Raw genomic sequence first — 18,927 nt, forward strand, 5'->3', positions numbered from 1 at the left:
TTCCCTAAAGAACATAATCTCATGTCCTCGGTTTTGTAGATGAGAGACTTCATGTTTCTTCACAGCTAAGCTTTATGGTTGAGTTGACTTGGAAGGATATAGTTTGTTAGTTTAACAACCCATGGGTGGAATTAAAAAATGTGTGCCAGGCACAGTGGTACCTGCTTTTAATCTCAACTCTCAGGAGGCAACGGTAGGACTATCTCTGAGGGTCAGCCTGCTCTACAGTTTTAGGAGAGAGAGAGAGAGAGAGAGAGAGAGAGAGAGAGAGAGAGAGACCGTGTCTAAAAATAAATAAATCTGCAAGTGTCTTGAAGATATCTGATCAAAATAATATTCTAGAAGGAACCCTACTGTGATCAAGAATACTTAATGCCTTAAAAATGTGTACCCTCGATAAAAACAACAATTAAACAGTAACAATGTAAAATGAGGAAAAGGGCATCAGAAAAAGCTAAAATTACACATCAGGCAATAGGGAAAAGATGATCTCAATAATAGACATTGAAGCTAAGCAGAAAGTCCTGAATAGGACAGAAACTCCCTTTTTAATAAACAGTGAAGGAAAGAGGGTAGAAAATGGAGCTGTAGCAAAGAGACGCAAACTGATAAATTTTAAGTATACTGCTTGAAGAGTTGAAGGATGGCCTACTTTAGTAAGAATTTGAATTATCAATAACTGTTGAATTTGGGATAGATGTGAACAGATCACGGAACAGAAACTGTCTTCTAAAAGTTGAACATGGCGTTGTTTTTTGAAGCTATAACAAGCTATCAATATCAATGTAAACAGTGTATCTCCTCAATCAGAATCGGCCTCTGTGGAAAGAAAAGGACTCTATTTTCATTATAGGGCGCACAACTCCTATATTGAATTCCCTGCCATTCACTGTTGATAATGCTCCCCATTGTACCTTTGCCCCTTCAATCCACCCTCACTCTCCCTTGCCCCCCCCAGCAACCCTTCCCTCCTGACAACCCATTTCTGGTTCTCATGTTATACGCACTATGTTCTGCATGAGGGTTGCAGTGTTTGATTTTTTTTCTCATTACCTCTCCCTTTCAAACAAAATCCTTCTTCCTTCCACTCAGTCCACACACACACACACACTCACACACATACACTCACACACATACTCTCTCTCTCTCTCTCTCTCTCTCTCTCACACACACACACACACACACACACACACACACACACACACCCCTACCTATATTTGTATCTTTTCTACATGTGGAGAGAGATAGATTTTAAAATCTATATCAATGTATGAGAGTAATGTGGGACATTTGTCTTTCTGAGTCTGATTTATTTCCCTTTAATTTCTTTCAGATAATTTTCACTGATTGGACTAGTGCATCTGACTCTCCTGGCTGGTTCATTCTCTCTCTCTCTCTCTCTCTCTCTCTCTCTCTCTCTCTCTCTCTCTCTCTCTGGTTAGGTTGGGTCGAAAGGTCCCTGATAGGAACACCTCCTTTACGACTGTATCTCCAATCCCCCAAAGTGCCTCAGCTTCTGAGTTGCACTATATTTAAAAACGTTTTTAATTAAAAGCAGACCAACGTCTATTAAGCATCTCCATTTATCAAGAACTTGACACTTAGTTTTATTTTCTACGTCAGATAAATTACATTTTAACCCCATTTCAGAGGGGGAGGAAACCTAAGCTAAGAAGTAAAGAGTAAATGTCTTGTATGACATAAATAGTGACAGCCGTTGTAGAAATTCAGCCTTACATCTGTGTGACTCCAAAGTCCGTGACCTTTAAATTACGACACACTGCTTCATTGAACCTAGCCCCTGTGCTTTTTTCCCTCATTCAGAATGATAAGATTTTTCAGATAGTGACTAGACAGAATTTCAAAAGCCATCTCCCTACTTATGGCAAAATATTGTGATTATTAGAATCATAGGGACTTTATAGAGATTGGGAATTCTGCGCATATCAGACACCAGCCAGAGTAGACCAAAATTTAGTTGGCAAGCATCTAGTTGAAAACAAAATTTGAGGTGCTACGCTTTTGTTGTGTGGCCCTACTTTAGGACCACAGTTGATCAGAGAGGTCATCTGTAGACTGCCTGGAAGATCATCATTTGAACAACACTGACAGAACGAAGGCATTCAGAAGTGTGTACATGTGCGCATGTGTGCAATTCCCATTCTCTTTTAGGAATTTAACCCAAGGAACCCAGGGGGAAACCATGGAAGCAGACTGGAAAGAGACACAGAGAGTTCCAGTAATTTTTGCCAGTTGTGAAACTTATGTGCAAAGACTTGCTGATATCAAGGGCTACCATTGCCTATCAGATGAAGGTCAAATGCTCAGAGTGGAACACAGGGTTTGGAATTACTTCCACTGCAGAATCCCTTTCATTTTGGTTTCAATATACCCCTAGGATAGATTAGAGCCCTTTCATCTTCCTATCACTATAGTTCAAATATAAAAAGAACTCAGTGACTCAGGACCAGGCACAGTAGTGTACTACTTTAGTCCTAGCGCCCAGGAGGCAGAGGCAGGTGGATCTCTGTGAGTCTGGGCACAACCTAGTGTACATACTGTGTTCTAGGCTGGTCAGGGCTACATAGTGACCCTGTCCAAACAAACAAGCACAGAACAGTGGTTCCCCATTGAGACAAAACTAAAGGTAGGTAAAACGCTAGCAATTCCACTTATCTTTTAATTATCATTTCAGTGGGTGTACAAAAATAATGTAATTCCTCACGCTAGCATACATAATCATACGTAGTCGTTGTACTTTTGCTGGAGACTGGAGTATGTGAGTGCATCCTAAGAAGTCAGCCTCTGTGTTTCCAGGGGGCTCAGAGTGAGTTTACGGACGGTTAAAAGTCGGTTCAGTTAGCAGCAGCTCACCTCCAGCTTCAGTTTGTTCTTGCTGGAGAACTGATGGGTTGAGTGGTTTGCTGTACGCCTTTTCTCACGCAAGTCTTCCCTATTGATGGTTGGACTCTATTTCGAAAACCCAGGTGATACCATGATCTTTCTGCATGTGAGTATCTTTGGCTGAGTATTTATTAGTACTACATGATACCACCACTGGGTCTACTTCATTTTAAGCATTTATTTTCCCCATCTAAAACCTGGGCTTGAGTGACTCTATATCTTCTTATTTTAATTACTTGCCTAGCCTGTATTTCATAACTAAATTGACATTGTTTTGAGGAGACAGCATCTCACTATGTAGCTTGCTTTAGCTGTCCAGACACTCACTATATGAATTTAGCCTTGAACTCACAGAAATCCACCTGTCTCTGCCTCCCAAGAGCTGGGACTAAAGTCATGCAACATCGTGGCTGGCCAATTTCATTCTTATGTTGAGTTTCCATTGAGTCTTAACTCAATGGCAAATGATCTAAAATAAACTCCCAACTTATTAATTTACAAATACTCATTGATCAGATTGTTATGAAATATAAATGCAGCAGTGGGAGTAAAGGGGTACCTGGCAGGCCCGTGCCAAGGTATCCCCCTGAAAAAAATCACACCACGTGACAGACCTGATGAAGTTTATTGTGGAGGAAGGGGAGGGAGTGGGAACCTGGGAAAGGAGTAGAGGCAGAGAAAGGGACAGAGAAGGAGAGAGAGTGAGGCTGGCCTGGGACCCATGGGAACAGAGAAAGAGAGTGAAAGAAGGGGGCTAGGACAGGGAGCGGCCCTCTTCATAAGCTGCTGTACCTGGGTCACACCTGGAGGGAATGATGTAAGCTGTTGCTAGGCAGCTGTTGGGAGGTACCTAGTTGTCTGTATGTGAATATACATTGAAAAGTATAGTTACTAAAAATAGCGGCTGGAGAGACGGCTCAGCAGTTAAGAGCATTGACTGCTCTTCCAGAGGACCTAGATTTGACTCCCAGCACCCAAGTGTCAGCTCCTTATCACCTGTAACTTCAGTCCTGAGGGCTCTGGTGCCTTCTTCTGGCTTCCAAGGGCACAGACAGACATACAGGCAAAATACCACACACATTTTTTTTTTAAATTAAAAAGGTAACATTTATTGGTTCCAAGTGCCATATACTGTCCTATGGACTTTGTGATCAATATTTTCCTCAATGTCATCTCCAAACTATAGATTAGACAGTATTAATACCATTTTACATACATTAGAATCAAGATGTGGGAGAATTTAACTTTCCAAGTTACAAGATATGATGAAGCTGGGTGGTAACACAATGGGATTTTACTTAGAGTAGTCATAATTTTTTAAAACATTGCACCACCGCCTGGCTTAGTTACTATTCTGTTGCTGAGATAAAACACCATGACTGACAATGTATAGACAAAAAAAAAAAAAAGGACAAAAAATGTATACACAAAAAAAGTGTAATTTGGCTTACACTTTCAGTCCATGTTATCGGAGCAGAGGTAGCAGGTAGCCCCAGCTGAGAGCTCACATCTCGGAAACCAGGAACCCTAAACAGGAAAACCAAAGACAGCACACTAGAAAGGGTTCATGGCTTTTGCAACCTCAAACCTCAAAACCCACCCCCAGTGACATACTTCTCTCAGCAAGACCACATCTCCTCGGCCTACCCAAATAATGTCACCAACTGGGAATTAAGCATTTAGGTATCCAAGAATATGGGAAAATATCTCAATTCGAAACACCACGCTGCCTTTAAGTGCATAGGACTTCCTGCGTAGGAATAGAAAGACAGCACAGATCATGGAAAACAATGCAATTTTAGAAGGAAACAAATATCTGCATATCACCTGAGCACAGGAAAAGATGATAAACATTGTTAGTCATCTGGGAAACATGAATAAAAGCCACAATGATCTACTCATGCCCACCGAGAAAAGGTAAAATAGCAACCAGTGCTGTGCATGTGTGAACAATGGGCTCACAGGCTATGATCTGTCACACAGGCTGACGGTGGAAATGAAAAATGGATTAGTCACTTTGGAAACCCACCAGGACAGTCTGAAAAGGCTTAAGACAGGAGTTACATGACCTAGCAGTCCCAGTCTCAGGAATATACCAAAGAGAACATACAAAAGGAAAGACATCCCAAGCATGCACACATGAACGTTTATAATAGCAATATTCATGGCAATGGAAAACTGGAATCAACCCCCAATCCAGAAATGGATAGAGGATTGATCAAATGTGATCCACCCATACAGTGAGTGGAATACTGTTGAGCAAAGAGAAGTTAATACTTGTTACTCTCGAAGACATTATGCTAATCTATCTGTGAAAGAAGTCAGTCATACATGAGCACAAAGGGTATGTATGATCCTTCGTGACTCCCAGCTGGAGGCTACCTGCAGTTCTTGTCACCATGTTATCTGCCCTGCTACAAAGAGTGCTAACAGATAGACGGGCTTACTCTCATCCTGGACTATTCTGAGGGTCAGGCTGCAGTCGACCCAGTTAAGACGGGATAATAGTAATTCAGGGGTTTGTGGATGGGAGAGAGAGAGACAGATGCCTTAATAAAGAACTTTCCATTACTGAATGTGAGTCTGTGTGTTAACGGATGAGGCTTCAGTAGGACACGATCTGTACTTACTGACGAGGAGGAGACTAAGGGAGAAGTCTCCTTTGCTCACTCCTTTCTGGATGGTCATTCTCGTACCACAGGATGTGTGGAACATTCGTCACTCTTATTTTCCCACTTATAGTCCTGGCTATAATGTAATAGAAAATCTCACTAATCCAGGAACCTGTAATGAAAGTACGAGAGTTGAAGCCCCACAACCCGGAAATAACCAGTGCTAGTATCGTGATGACATATTTTCCTTCTTCCATGAGCACACAGTTTCCCCTCACAAGGCTGACATCATACACCATGTGCATTTAAACCTTTGTACTTTGTTTATTTTCCACCCAAATTATACAGCAAATATTTCTCACGTACTACTTTATTAGACTTCAAAATTTTGACTTAAAAAATGAGTTTAGAACAAGTGGCCAGCAGGGGTTTACAGTTTTCTTTTTAGTTCTCATCACGACCCCTGGAAAGACTTTAAAGCTAACAACTACAGCTGTAGAAATACTGTCTTCTCACAGTTCCTTACTGAACATCTGTGGCAACAGATTGGTAATAGCCGTGCCTCCCAGCCCTCTCCCTGAGGACTGCAACACAACTATCCCTTTGAAGACCTGCTGGTCCCGCCTCACTTGCTTCTTACCTGGCTGATCAGAGAAACCAGCTGGCATACAGGTAAGTTCTTTGCCTAAAGTGAATGCCTATTTGAGAGGAATGGCTGGTCAGTCAAGCATCTCACAGCGTAACTGAAGTGTTGAGGTGTCTACTCCGACTGTGTCAGGTCCCCTAACAATCATGTTGCCACAGCGATGGTTCATAGACCTCTCTGTGGTTTTTCTGCAAACCAGACAGACCACTGGAGGCAAGGCCTGACTTCTTGGCTGGAATTTTCTGTTTTAGATTAATGGGCTCTCATTAGTACTAGTTAATTAATCTCTTTCGTTTGATTGTTTTGAGTCTTGTGGAGCGATTGTTTTATTTCCCCCCACTATGGACAGTGCAACTTTGTCAAAATAAAAATTAAGCCAGATTCATTTAGTTCTATTAATGAATATTTATTGGATCTAAAATATATGAACTACTTTGGTAGATACTTTAAATAAGAGGAGTGCCTAGTTCCATTCTTGAGGAACGATCGGCCTGGTAGATCTGTAGTTAGATGTGAGCATAAACAGTTATAAGGCAAAGTAGATAAGTTGAAGGTGATTTCAATATTCTCGTCTAGTAAAAATTATTTTACATTAAACCCACGTTCCCGTTAGGATCACTGAAAACAAGCTTTATTTTTTTTATTTTATTTATTTATTTATTTATTTATTTATTTATTTATTTTTTTTTTTTTGGTTCTTTTTTTCGGAGCTGGGGACCGAACCCAGGGCCTTGCGCTTCCTAGGCAAGCGCTCTACCACTGAACTAAATGTCCAACTGAAAACAAACTTTATTAATGGGTACAAGAATTACACAGCGGTGCAGAGGGCAGAGGAGCTGCAGAGGGGTGAAAATTCTGCTTACCTGGGGTCGAAGGCAATCGGAAAGCCCGGGAGTCTGTCTTTCTTAATCATGAAAAGCTTTCGTGTCAGAAAGAGTTGATAAAATCTTGTTGAGTTATGAAAAACACTTTGTATTTTTAGAACTTTTCCTCCATGACATTTGGCAATAGCCCTGGTAGCTGTTATCTGTCATATTACCCCTTAAATGATATCAGTAATAATCCAGGCAATGGTGTGTGTGTACGGGTGTGTGCATGTGTATGTGTGTATGTATGTATGTATGTATGTATGTATGTGTGCACCTTTATGTGCGAGTAGTTCATGTGTGTGCATGTGTGTGTGCACATGTGTGTGTGCATGTGTGTGTGCACATGTGTGTGTGCATGTGTGTGTGTGTGTGTGTGTGTGTGTGTTGTGTGTTGGGGGTATGGCACCATGATGCTGGGATGTGTTAGTGGAACTTAAAGTGTGGAGAAATAATTAGAAATGAAGCCAAGTGGGAGAGGCTGGACCCGGTTTGAGTGTTGGGTGTCTTTATCTACACACAGATGTACTTCTGTGTTAGAACTCCTCAAATGGTGGGGTGGAGTGACTTAGTTGACATTCACACATGGAGTACAAGTGAGAGAAACCTATCTGTTGGGGGCGCCTTCACTTGGTCTGGAACATACAGGTTGGCTGTGGCTGTGACTGTGGGCCTGGGTTTTCTGTTAACTGAAGCAAATTTCTACCCTTTATTCCCCACAGAATGGCTTTCTTTTTGGTGTGGGTTAGCCTACTTCTACTTCTTCATGGTGCAGGTGAGTGATTTTTCAAAAACTTTGAATTTCTGAAACCATTTTGGAGATCGTGAGGACAGCGATTAAAAAAATAATGAAAATAAAAATGACCAACCAAGCGCATGACTTAATCTCTTCAAATCTCAGTCTTGTTATTTGCTAAATATGAAAGACAAATATCATATTTGCCTCACAAAACATGACGAGATGGGTGGGAGAGTACAATATACATTCTGTAAAAGATCATTAATTCTGTTTTAGTGAGAAACCCCTCCCTCCAAATTTGATTTGTCCGTTTGGAGCCGTAGCCACACCATTAACTTTATCACCATGTTTAGTGCAATCTTCCCAACAGAAATGAAAACACACTCAGAACCCCCACCTTCAAGTGACTTTGAAAAGTTCCCAGTTTTACAGTATCAGAATATTTGGTCTTTTAAAAACTTTTTGTACTCAAGTCTGCAAAAATGTTGGCGATGGGCCAGGCACAGGTTTTGAAACTGTTAATGGAATTGATCTAACCTGAAATATATAAGCGAAGCTTATTTGGAAAAGTTTGTAAACGGCTGCTTTGTGCAGACTCTGCAAGGTAACTGTTCCACACGGTGAGCGAACACATTACAGTCCTTAAGGGGCATGCCATCTCACAGGGCCCTCTCTCAGTGGCTCTGGTCTCTGATGGGCAGCATCAGTTTGAAGCTACCTTTAGACCTCACAGATAATACAAGACTTAATACAAGCCTTGGTTCGCTGGGCAATATTTCTTGGCTTTTTTCACGTGATGATTGAGGTGCGTGCTCGTGCATGTGTCTCTGTGTCTGAGCACACATGTGAGTCTGTGCGAGTGTAGGGAAAGGGGACAAAGGCGAAGTGAGTTGACAGTCACACTACAGTGCTACCCAAGCCATTAGAAAGAATGTAGATTCTCATGAGATTGAAGAGGTTGCAGCTGCGAGCGCTAACGACATTTTATATACTGGCTGGCACTTTGAGGTTCTAGACTGTGAAGCCTTTCATTCCAAGGCTGTTAGGGGTACAGCTGTAGCAAGACCTCCTAGGTGGAATGCTAAATGCTAAGTTCAAGGAGCAGAATACATATTCTTATGGGAGAGATTGGAGTGAGTGCAGCTGTACTCATCTGTTCTCTTCCTTGTGTCCCTGTGGAAGATGACTGAGCCATGCCATATAAAAACAGTCACTAAAACCCCAAGGTATTTCACCACCGCCTGGAGCAGGTGACATCCTAATTATATACCGAGATGAAGCCGCCCGGTGCCACATGGTTAGTAAGGAGTTATTTCGAACTAAAGCTCGGATTTGTCATTTTTTTTAGACCAGGGTTTTAAAAACTGCTGTTAAAAATGTGCAAACCCATCTTTCCAGGCACGACACAACACATTCTTTCCTATGCTGTGCCCTCTATCTTGCCCTTCTTTGTATCTGTTCATCCGTTTCCTTGGTAGTTGATTTGCTCGTCAGCTTTAGAAAGAATGACTGCTGTTAGCTGAACGGGCACATTTCAGAGGGAGAGCTTTGGAACCAGAGTCCAGGGACTCAGCTGAGTCTACTGCCACCCACGAGGTGAACTGTGTGTCCCTGCATGACCCACCCTTAGGATTAGAGGGTCTGCTTCAGTGTGGATCGCAGATTAAAGTTAAATAAAGAAAAGAAAGGTCTTATACTATGTTTAGTATATTGTAAATACAAAATAAGCATAAACTGAGAGACCTCTTCCTTCTGAATTGCTACAGGTGTCTCAACTTGGAACCATGAGCAACTTGGGTTCCTGGGAACCGGGGAGGGGGTTAGGGTTAGGCAAGCTACGGTCTTTCTCTGTTGCTATTGGCAACTTCAGAATGGAAACAGTTTGAAAATATTGAGTCAGGTGCTCTGTCCTCTCTCTCTCTCTCTCTCTCTCTCTCTCTCTCTCTCTCTCTCTCTCTCTCTCTGCTACCACAGCCAGTACTCTATACCAGGCTAAAAACCCATGAGTTGTCCATGGCTGTGGTCCCCACAACCACAACCGTCAGGCCCCTGTCTGGGAGGAATTTGTGTCAGGTAGAATAGGTTAGTTTACTGCTGGATTTTCACATATTAACCATCTTTCTGACATCCCAACGCAACTTCCTAGATTACTGAAGCAGAGAGTAAAGAACAATTTCAAGATCGTTTTGACATGAAGGTTCTGGGAGTGACGCCTGCTCCCTCCCTCAGTCAGACATGTTTACATAAGGGCTGAGCTGGCAAGGGACAGAGGATGCAAAGGTTACGGCGCACAGTGCATGGGACAGTTTCCTTCTGCCAGTGAGAGCCTGGCAAGCACAGCTTGGCTTTGGAGCCAACATCCGTGGCAACACAGCTTGCCACAGGTCCACTCTGACGGGTCTACTCTGCTGTGTCATTCTATGCCTGGCAGAAGGCCGGGGCCGATCACACCCATGACAAGATTCATCTTCCTTGGGCACAATTCTCTAGCCTTCTAGTGATTTTGTAAACAGTCGGTCTCCTTCAGTAACTACCCTGTGTCACCTGTGTCACAGCGTTGTTCCTTAACCCACGCTGTGGTCAGTGGCTTTGCTAACTTTATTTCTTCTTTGGCTATCCAGTGTCAACAGAAGAGGTTCGGGTCCACCCGTTCACTGACGTGATTCTTGACTGCGAGTTCTCCTTCATAGACGGCACAGAGAACCTTGAGTTTTACTGGGAAAGAGAAGATATCATAGAAGAGTATGACGTGGAAGACCGGGAATTCTATCGATTTTTCAGGTACTACGACTTCTTTCAAGTTTTCACCAAGGTGGTCTACCAGTTTTACAACAATGAAGAGCAACTGGAAGACCAAAACGCCTTATACGAAGGAAGAGTCTCTGTGGACCACAGTGAAATCTCAGAGGGTGTCCTGTCCCTTCTACTGCAAAACGTGGATTTCTTGGACGAAGCCTTGTACAAGTGCAGCGCTGTCACCCCCAATGGGAGAGGAGAGAGTACCGTCAAGCTAATAGTGGAAGGTAAGGAACGTCTCAGGTGACATTGCCTCTGAGTCTGCTCTTGGTCCACAGGGACAGGCTCCAGACCTTCTCTCCGGGTGGTCTCGTTTTCCTAACTCAGATTACTTTATCCCTAGAGGAGTATCAATTTACTTTAGCTAAAAACGGTTTCTCTGAGGGGAAAAAAAGGTGTTATGTCTGTACCGGTGTGTATCACTCACTAATTTAACAGGAATGAACCAAAGGGTAACCAAAGCTGCACTGGTTGAATCCCAAGTGTCACACATAGCAACTGCCCCCTCCACTTCCCGCTTCTTGTCCCCACGACTCCATCCGATACAACAGTAGTCCCCTAGGAAGTGCTAAGGTCTGACACAGTTTAGTGTGAATGCCGCTGAACTGGGAATCAGGAGGCTGGAATTCTGTTCCTGGAGGACACTGGGCCTTCTCAAGGCTTTACTCTTCTCACGATTAAAGCACAGGTTTCAGAGACGGCTTCTTCAGAGCGTCGGTTTGATTCCTAGCACCTACATGGCTCACGTGGTCTGTAACTCCAGTTCCAGGTGACCTAACCACCCTCCTGGCCTCCGTGAGCGTGGTGCATAGTTACATGTGCAGACAACCCATATACATAAAATTAAAAATTTTAAATCCAAAAAGTAGTTTTAAAAACAGTGATTGGGCTGAATCCACATGCCCACAGGGACCCTTACCATCCAGTGTTGCATGAAAAACTGTCCTTTCAGACAGAAAGCCCATGGTACTGTGGGTTCTGCCAGGCTGCCTCCCTCTAGAGTAAGAGGGGAAAGAGGTGGGAAGGCAATGAAAATTGTTCCTCCGGTTTTTTTTGTGTTTGTTTGTTTTTGTTTTGTTTTGTTTTGTTTGTTTGTTTGTTTGTTTGGGGTTTTTTTGTTTGTTTGCTTGTTTCTTTTTTGAGACAGGATCTTTCTATGTAGGCCAGTCTGGCCTTGAATTCACAGTAGTCCCCCTGTCTCATCCTTCTGAGTAGGGGAAGTTACAGGAATGTGTCCCATTTATTACTTAGCTTCTGTGATTAGCCTATCAAGTCCTAAGTGGGGCTGATCTTCCGAAGTCAGGTGACATCTGGTTTATTCAGGGTGGTGTGGTCACAGACTCTTCTGTGATTCTCGTTGAGGCATCTGAGGTCAGTGGAGAGTCTGGAATGAACCCACAGGAAGAAGGAAAGGTCCTCCAAATAAAGACCGCATTAGTGAAGGCCTAGGTGGCAAGAGAGAGCCCGTGTCCTGTGTTTCTCTCATTATGCTGGGGCCAAAATTTTCTCTACAGCAGACCTCAGAACATGTTGTCTCCTTCAGGGTGAATATAAACCCTGAAGGCTTGAGCCTCCCGGGACTAAAACAAAACAAGAACTAATTATTTTGTTGTTGTTTTTTTCCCAACCAGATTCTGAAATGCCCCAGGTGAGGTTTGACAAGATGGATGATGAAGACGTGGTTACATGCACATCCAAAGGCTGGTATCTTACACCCAATGTGACCTGGTTGGACCGGGGAGAGAGGGACCTGAGTAACCACAGTACGGTAGAGATCCTGGAGGAGCAGATGAACGGCTTGTACAGAGTATACTCTGTCCTCAGATATCCAGTCAAGTTAAATGAAAAATACGTCTGCCACATCACAGAGACGAACGAAAACAACCGGCCAATCAGATCCATCCGGCGGTACCCGAGTAAGTGCTGGTCTGAGGGGAAGGAGGGAAAGGGCGGCGTCTCACCACGTGGAAGCCACTCCCCACCCCCATTAATATTTACTGAACACTAAGTGCAGCAGGCACTTCTGAGCACTTTGGAGATTTAAAGAACCCCCCCCCCCAACATGAGTTTGTAGCCTGGGGTCAGACGGTAGCGAGATGGAGTCCCGATGGGTTAGAAAAGGGACTTGCTCCGGGGAATAACAGCTGTTGGCCAGACAGAGGTGGCCGTTACTCCTGATGAGGCTTCTGTTCCTCTGCTAAACACAAGAGCTTTCTGAGTAGTCATAGCCGCCATTTATTGGCCACTAACCGCGTGGCTGGAACCTTACATATGTGTGTGTACATGTGTCTGTGTGTGCACGTGTGTTCTGTGCATGCATATGCATATATGTATGTGTGTAAGCATGGCCAAAGAGACCGGTGCTGCTATTCTTCCTCAGTTGCTCTCCACTTTATTTATTTTTTTTTCAAGACAGGGCTTCTCTGTGTAGCCTTGGCTGTCCTGGAACTCACTTTGTAGACCAGGCTGGCCTGGAACTCGAAGATCCTCCTACCTCTGACTCCCGAGTGCTGGGATTAAAGGTTTGTACACCGTGGCCCTCTCTCTATTTTTGAGATAGGATTTCTCACTGAATCTGAAGCTCATCTGTTCGGATACCGTCACTGGGCAGCAAGCTCCAGGAATCTGCCTGACGCCCCAGGGCTGGGATTACAGATGGCCGCTGCTGCACCCAAGTTTCGTTTGGATGCTAGAAACCCATACTCAGAGCTTCATGCTCCCTCAGCCATCTCCCCAGCCCACATAGGTTAATTCTGTAACTTAACCCAGCAAGATAATTCCCTTTACTGTCCCTTTCTATTCGAAGAAATTAGGACTTTAAATATTTTGACCAAACTCTTGACTAAAGAACACAAAATTTGAATCTCAGGTAACCAAGATGTCGAATATTATATATCTGAGATTTGCTAGTATTAGTTATTAAATCTAACTGGACGTCCTATATTTTATCTGATAAATTATAGTAGGGGAAACACTTAGAAGACAAGGAAAAGCTGAAGCTCGGGAATGATAGGGTTGGAGAATTCACATCTCTGCAAGAAGAAAAAGGACACCTGGTGAGACTCTGCCCAGCAAAGTTGGCAGGGTAATAATTCCTCAGGCCAGCAGCAGGGCCATGACAGGGAACTCCAGGACAGGTCAGTTCTTGGGTCCCATTGTGACCTGTGGTAAGTCTTGGGGGAGCCTAGTACTGAGTTTTGATATGGCCTCCACCTGCTTCTAACCTACACTCAAGTTTGGTGTATGATGTAGACCTTTGTGTGTGGTAAAGAGACCCAGAGCGCCTCTGTCTTCTCTGTGTGGGGATAGAGTCTCCTCCGGGTGAGGGTGGCAGAGCTCCCATCTTTTCCTAGTCTGACAAAACAGGATGAGCCAGAGAGACTCAGTCCATTCACATTTCCCATGTGAGCTGGGGAAATTTAAAGGGAAAAAGAGGAGCTCACTTATCTGCCAGACTTCTAAGTCTTTCCTACACATTTAGGAGAGCTTGTTGTCTGTGAATGTTACAGTGGGCCTCAGACTCTCTTCTGAGAACACCAGGATACATGATTAATGAGTTGACTTCAAAAATACTGCTGTTTTTCCTTAGTCCCCTTAAATTTCAATACCCATAGAAATTCCTAAAAGGCCATCTTCTCATTGATTTACTTATACAGGGCCTCTGAAATCTGGTGTCTGCCTGTTTTCCCAGCTCTGCAGCTATAGGTTCTCTTCACACAGCCATGGCTGGTTGTTCTGGGTTTACAATTCCTGTGGCTTTTGGACTGTTTTTCTTATAGTGCCATCCCTTTGTGCAGTCTCTGCTGCTCTTGGAATACCTTTCTTTTCTTGATCTGTGCCACAAGCTCCTGACCGGTTCCCAAGACTTGTCTCAAGACTGAAGCACTTCTCTCAGGGTCATTTCTATTTGTTCAATATTTTGTTCCTTTGCGCATCAAATATTTGTTGAGCTCCATCCCTGCGCCATATCCTTCTAGGCACACACCAGTGAATAATGGATTCTTAAACTCCTGAAACTTTCATAATGTTAGTGGGAAAGAAACACACAGTAATGAGCTCATGATGGTGTCGTATGTCACCAAATGAGCCCACTTACATGTAACTCAATACCAGGAAGAATCATCTATGCTGTGTGAAGGAAGTCAGAATAGAGGTAACCCTGGGAGTGGGGGTCCAAAGGGACCAGGAGAACATGAAGAGATTTCTAGGGTGCTGGCAATAGTCCACTCATTGGTGTGGGTGCCGGTTATATGGTCGTATGGCTTGCTGATGGTGTAATCTAAGTAGTAAGCATGCAGTGGGTGAGTAAGATAAGACGCAGGCACAGAGCTTAGAAGAGAGGAGCTTAGAAGGCTAGAGTGGATGGAGCAGATGGGATAGGCACTGACCCCAAGAATTGAGACATGGAAGGCTTGCAAGAGTAGCAGCTAAGCCCAAGAACCATGAGGAATGAGGAGAGCAACAGAAGGGTTGTAACATAAGCTAGACGTTTGCAGAGAGACAGGAAGGGGAGCAGTCCAGTCTGCAATCTTTCCTTGTCTGAGATCATTTCCCGCACAGCATCCTGGAATGTGATGTGAATGGCTGACCTATGACACCAACTTCCTCACCATCTGTCCCAGCCCCACACACCTAGCAGTCAAGGGGCGGGGGGCTACCCTGAGTCTCAGGGCCTATGACACTGGTTTCTCCTTTTATCTGAGTGTTAACAGGAAATAGTTTTTTTAACCTTCCTGTTTCCTTTTATTTTTCTCCAATTGCTCTCCAAAAATATTTGTTGAGTAAATGAATGAATGAATTAGTAAATCAAAATTTTATCTTACAAGTGGACAGCAGTTAAGAAAATACTCTTAAGAGTATTTTTAGAGCCCGCTTAGAGAGCTACCATTCTCAGATGAAACAAAGGATTCTTTGCTCACACTTTTACCTTCTCGTGTGGCTTTAAGAAGGCATTGCTGCCGACCTGCTTCTAATACAAAACTAACTAACATCTATGTTTTCTTTCTTTCTCTCCCCTCCCCTTTTCAGAGAAAAGGTTCAATGACTATAACTACTATTAAAAGATTTGAATGGGGGCTGAAAGATGGCTCAGCAGTTAAGAGCACTGACAGCTCTTCTAGAGGTCCTGAGTTTTGTTCCCAGCAACCACTTGGTGACTCAGAATCATCTGTAATGGGATCTGATGAGCTCTTCCAGTGTGTCTGAAGACAGCTACATTGTACTAATATACATAAAGTAAATAAATAATTCTTTAAAAAAAAAGATTTGAATGGCGTCTTCCTGGGAGTCTGCCGTGTCTTTAGTCAGGGAGTTCCTGGGTTTTCTTGTTCTTTTTTGTCTTGGATACTTACTAACCAAAATACTCAGAACAAAGCAGAACGAACAAACAAAAGCAGCATCACCCCCCACCCCAACAAAACTAAGAAGGCAATCAGTCCAGAGGATTCCATATTAACAGAGCCTGGCTTCTTTACCTTGTTTTTCTCTTTTGCTTAAAGATTTGTTTTATTTAATGTCACTCTTCCAACGTGTTAAATTCTGAGTAAAATTCAGAAGTCTTCATTGCAAAATGAAGGCACACTCTGGAGGAATGTGTGCCATGTGTCTGTCTCACCGGGGAGTGCATCCATGTCTGCTCAGAGCAGAGGGTAGACGCTATGCTTCCTCTATGGAGATTTTTCTTTGTTTTGGTAATGATGTGATTTGGGTACTTTGCCAACCAAGGAGAGACTAATAAAGAGACACTTTCCCCAGATTATCATGAATATGTCTGCTAAAGTCCCTTTAAGAATTACTGGACAGAGGCTGCGGAAATATCAGTTATTCAAAGCTGAGGCTATCTTGAACTTTTCTGTTAGCTCAGTGATTTTTATCTTCATTGTATCTAGATGTCTAAATCTTTGCCGTCTCTGTGCTTTGTGTAAATAGATTTTAATTTACCACTCTGCTACGGTCTGAATTTTATCTTCTCCCCCAATTCACTCTTTGAAATCTTTACAGTAAAAGTAATGGAAATAAGAGATAGAGTCTCTGGGAAGTTGCTGGGTGGTTAAGGCAAGTGATGAGATCAGTGTTGGTGTGAGAGGGGTCCCTGGTCCCTTCTAGTATGTGGGGACAGATGAGAGGTACTGCGTATGAACCACAAAGGGAGCTCTTGTCAGATGCTGGATCTGTCGGAAGTTTAATCTTGGGCCCTCCATCCTTCTGAACCATGAACCAGTCCTCTTGGTGATGATACATTGTTACATCAGCATGTGTGAACTTGGGCATCTTCCTGGGTGTGGCTGGGCCTTTCCTCTTTTTTGAGCTCACAGGACTCAAACTTAGGTTAGAGACAGAGGAGAAAATGGTAATGAGACCTTAAGGGAAAAAAAAAAGAAAAGAAAATTGTTCTGGAAATATTTTCTAATTTACTTACTCTCTCAAATAGTGTATCCAATTGCACTCTCTTCTCTCCTTCCAGTCCCTTCCCTCCCCTTTCCTCTAGATCCACTCCTCTGTTTCCCTTCAGGAAAGAACAGGTTTCCCAGGGACATCAACCAAACCCTGCATAACAAGTTACAAGAAGCCTAGGCACAAACCCTCATATCAAGGCTTGGCAGGGCAACCCAGCAGGAGGAAAAGGGTCCCAAAAGCAGGCAAAAGAGTCAGAGAGGGCTCCACTTCCACGGGAAAACAAAATTTTGAATTGGCTCAAAACCTTAATTTTGTGAGTTAGATGATTCGAGTGATAATTTTATTATTGGGCATAAAGAATATATCCACTTCTGTGATTAAAATATGTTTCACCTCTTTCAATACAATGTACAATTAATGAACAGTTATGTGTCGAAAGCAACAAGTCCCATCAAATGACAAGAATATTTCTTCTGTGTGTGGGAGAGAAAATACCATTTAAAACATAAAAAAAAAAAAGAATATATCCACTTCTAAAACTTCTGCAAGGATATTCCAGGAAGGGGACAAACCGGGGAGATGGACCTGTGCATTTGAACAGACGTGATATCTATATTCCTTTTTATGTTATCCTTTAAAATACTCGTTTATTTATTTGTATGTATATATATATGTATGTATGTACATATGTATGCTTGCTTGTGTGGCTATGTTACCAATATGCATGCAGATGCCCACAGACACCAGAGGGCATTGGGTCCCCTGGAGCTGGAGTTATAAGAAATTGTGAACTGCCTAATGGTGGATGTTGGGAAATAAACCCTGATCCTCCCTTTGCGGTAAGTGCTCTTAACCCCTGAGCCACACCTCTACCCCCTGTTATTTATACTCTCAAGATAAGCTTTGAGGTGTGTGCTAACAGTGGCTCAGATCTATGGGAAAACAAAGCAGGACCACTTTAGGATGCCTGGCCTGAAAGTGAGAGGCTGTGCTGATGTCATTAGAACTGTCATAGCTGGGAGATGCATGTGTTAATTCTGTGAGGTCAGCAATTTCATTATATGGAGCATGAACTAGAAATTAATGTTTCATGGTGATACAAAAATCTTAAAAAAAAAAAAAAGAAAGAAAGAAAAATGTGCTGGAGAGGTGGCTCAGCGGTTAAGAGCACTGACTGCTCTTCCAAAGGTCCTGAGTTCAAATCCCAGCAACCACATGGTGGCTCACAACCATCTGTAATGAGATCTGAGGCCCTCTACTGGTGTGTCTGAAGACAGCTAAAGTGTACTCATATATGATAAATAAATAGATTTTTTAAAAAAAGAAAAGAAAAACGTATAGAATGGGAGGTATGTGGATGTGATTCCTGACTCTTTTTATTTTTAGTTCTTTAGTCTTGGAGAAGTTCCTAAGTATATGCCTACTCATTCCTTATCTGGGAGACATCTTTGACACAGGACCAGTATGAAAATTGAGGCAATGTATGAAATGGAGAAGTTGATAATCACGATACTTGACACAATAGTTCCTGTATGCCAGAAATTTTTTAAATTGACACACATTAGCTCATTTAATTCTTAAAGAGCAAGGCAGGGAGGTGGGGAGGCGAGAATGTAGGTATAGGAGTTAGAGGGGTCCAGAACCTAATAATAGTAATAGTAATTTATTTTAATTTATTTTTCCTTGGGCAGTTCACTGTATGCTAAGGTCTTAACATGTTTGCCTCATTTAGCTGACATATCAGGGTTCTGAAGACTTGTCGTTTTGTTCTATAGAAAATGATGGCTTCCACCATAAGAACAGCAAATACTTAGTACTTAGCACATTAGGACTTTTAGATTTTCTAAATACTACATTTCATTATTGTGATTCCCATAGCAACTCTATAAAATCCAGATGATTATCACCTCCATTTTACAAACAAAAGACACGTAGAGCACATCTGTTTGATGGGGTACAATAGTGAGT

General features: G+C 42.8%; 1 protein-coding gene across 2 annotated transcripts; it reads left to right on the forward strand.

Moving 5' to 3' along the window:
• The first annotated feature begins 5 nt into the window (after positions 1-5).
• Btnl12 (butyrophilin-like 12) lies at positions 6-15,825 on the forward strand. 2 transcript variants are annotated; one of them, XM_063270931.1, is made up of 5 exons: positions 6-6,188; positions 7,751-7,803; positions 10,389-10,790; positions 12,195-12,479; positions 15,592-15,825. In XM_063270931.1, exons 2-5 carry the CDS (start codon positions 7,752-7,754, stop codon positions 15,621-15,623), a joined length of 771 nt encoding a protein of 256 aa, XP_063127001.1. In that variant the 5' UTR covers positions 6-6,188; position 7,751; the 3' UTR covers positions 15,624-15,825. The 2 variants fall into 2 exon arrangements, with proteins under 2 accessions (XP_063127001.1, XP_017453655.1); XM_017598166.3 differs by having other exon boundaries at positions 12,195-15,825.
• Positions 15,826-18,927: the final 3,102 nt, after the last annotated feature.

Source organism: Rattus norvegicus, chromosome 11, assembly GCF_036323735.1.
Source record: "Rattus norvegicus strain BN/NHsdMcwi chromosome 11, GRCr8, whole genome shotgun sequence".
Lineage (NCBI taxonomy): Eukaryota > Metazoa > Chordata > Mammalia > Rodentia > Muridae > Rattus > Rattus norvegicus.

What these genes read in the sequence shown, in the direction of transcription:
- Btnl12 (XM_017598166.3), top strand. Translation starts at nt 7,752, where the DNA reads ATGGCTTTCTTTTTGGTGTGGGTTAGCCTACTTCTACTTCTTCATGGT. An exon ending in TCTACTTCTTCATGGTGCAG is followed by an intron (nt 7,804 to 10,388) that starts GTGAGTGATTTT and finishes TTGGCTATCCAG; the next exon opens with TGTCAACAGAAGAGGTTCGG. An exon ending in CGTCAAGCTAATAGTGGAAG is followed by an intron (nt 10,791 to 12,194) that starts GTAAGGAACGTC and finishes TTTCCCAACCAG; the next exon opens with ATTCTGAAATGCCCCAGGTG.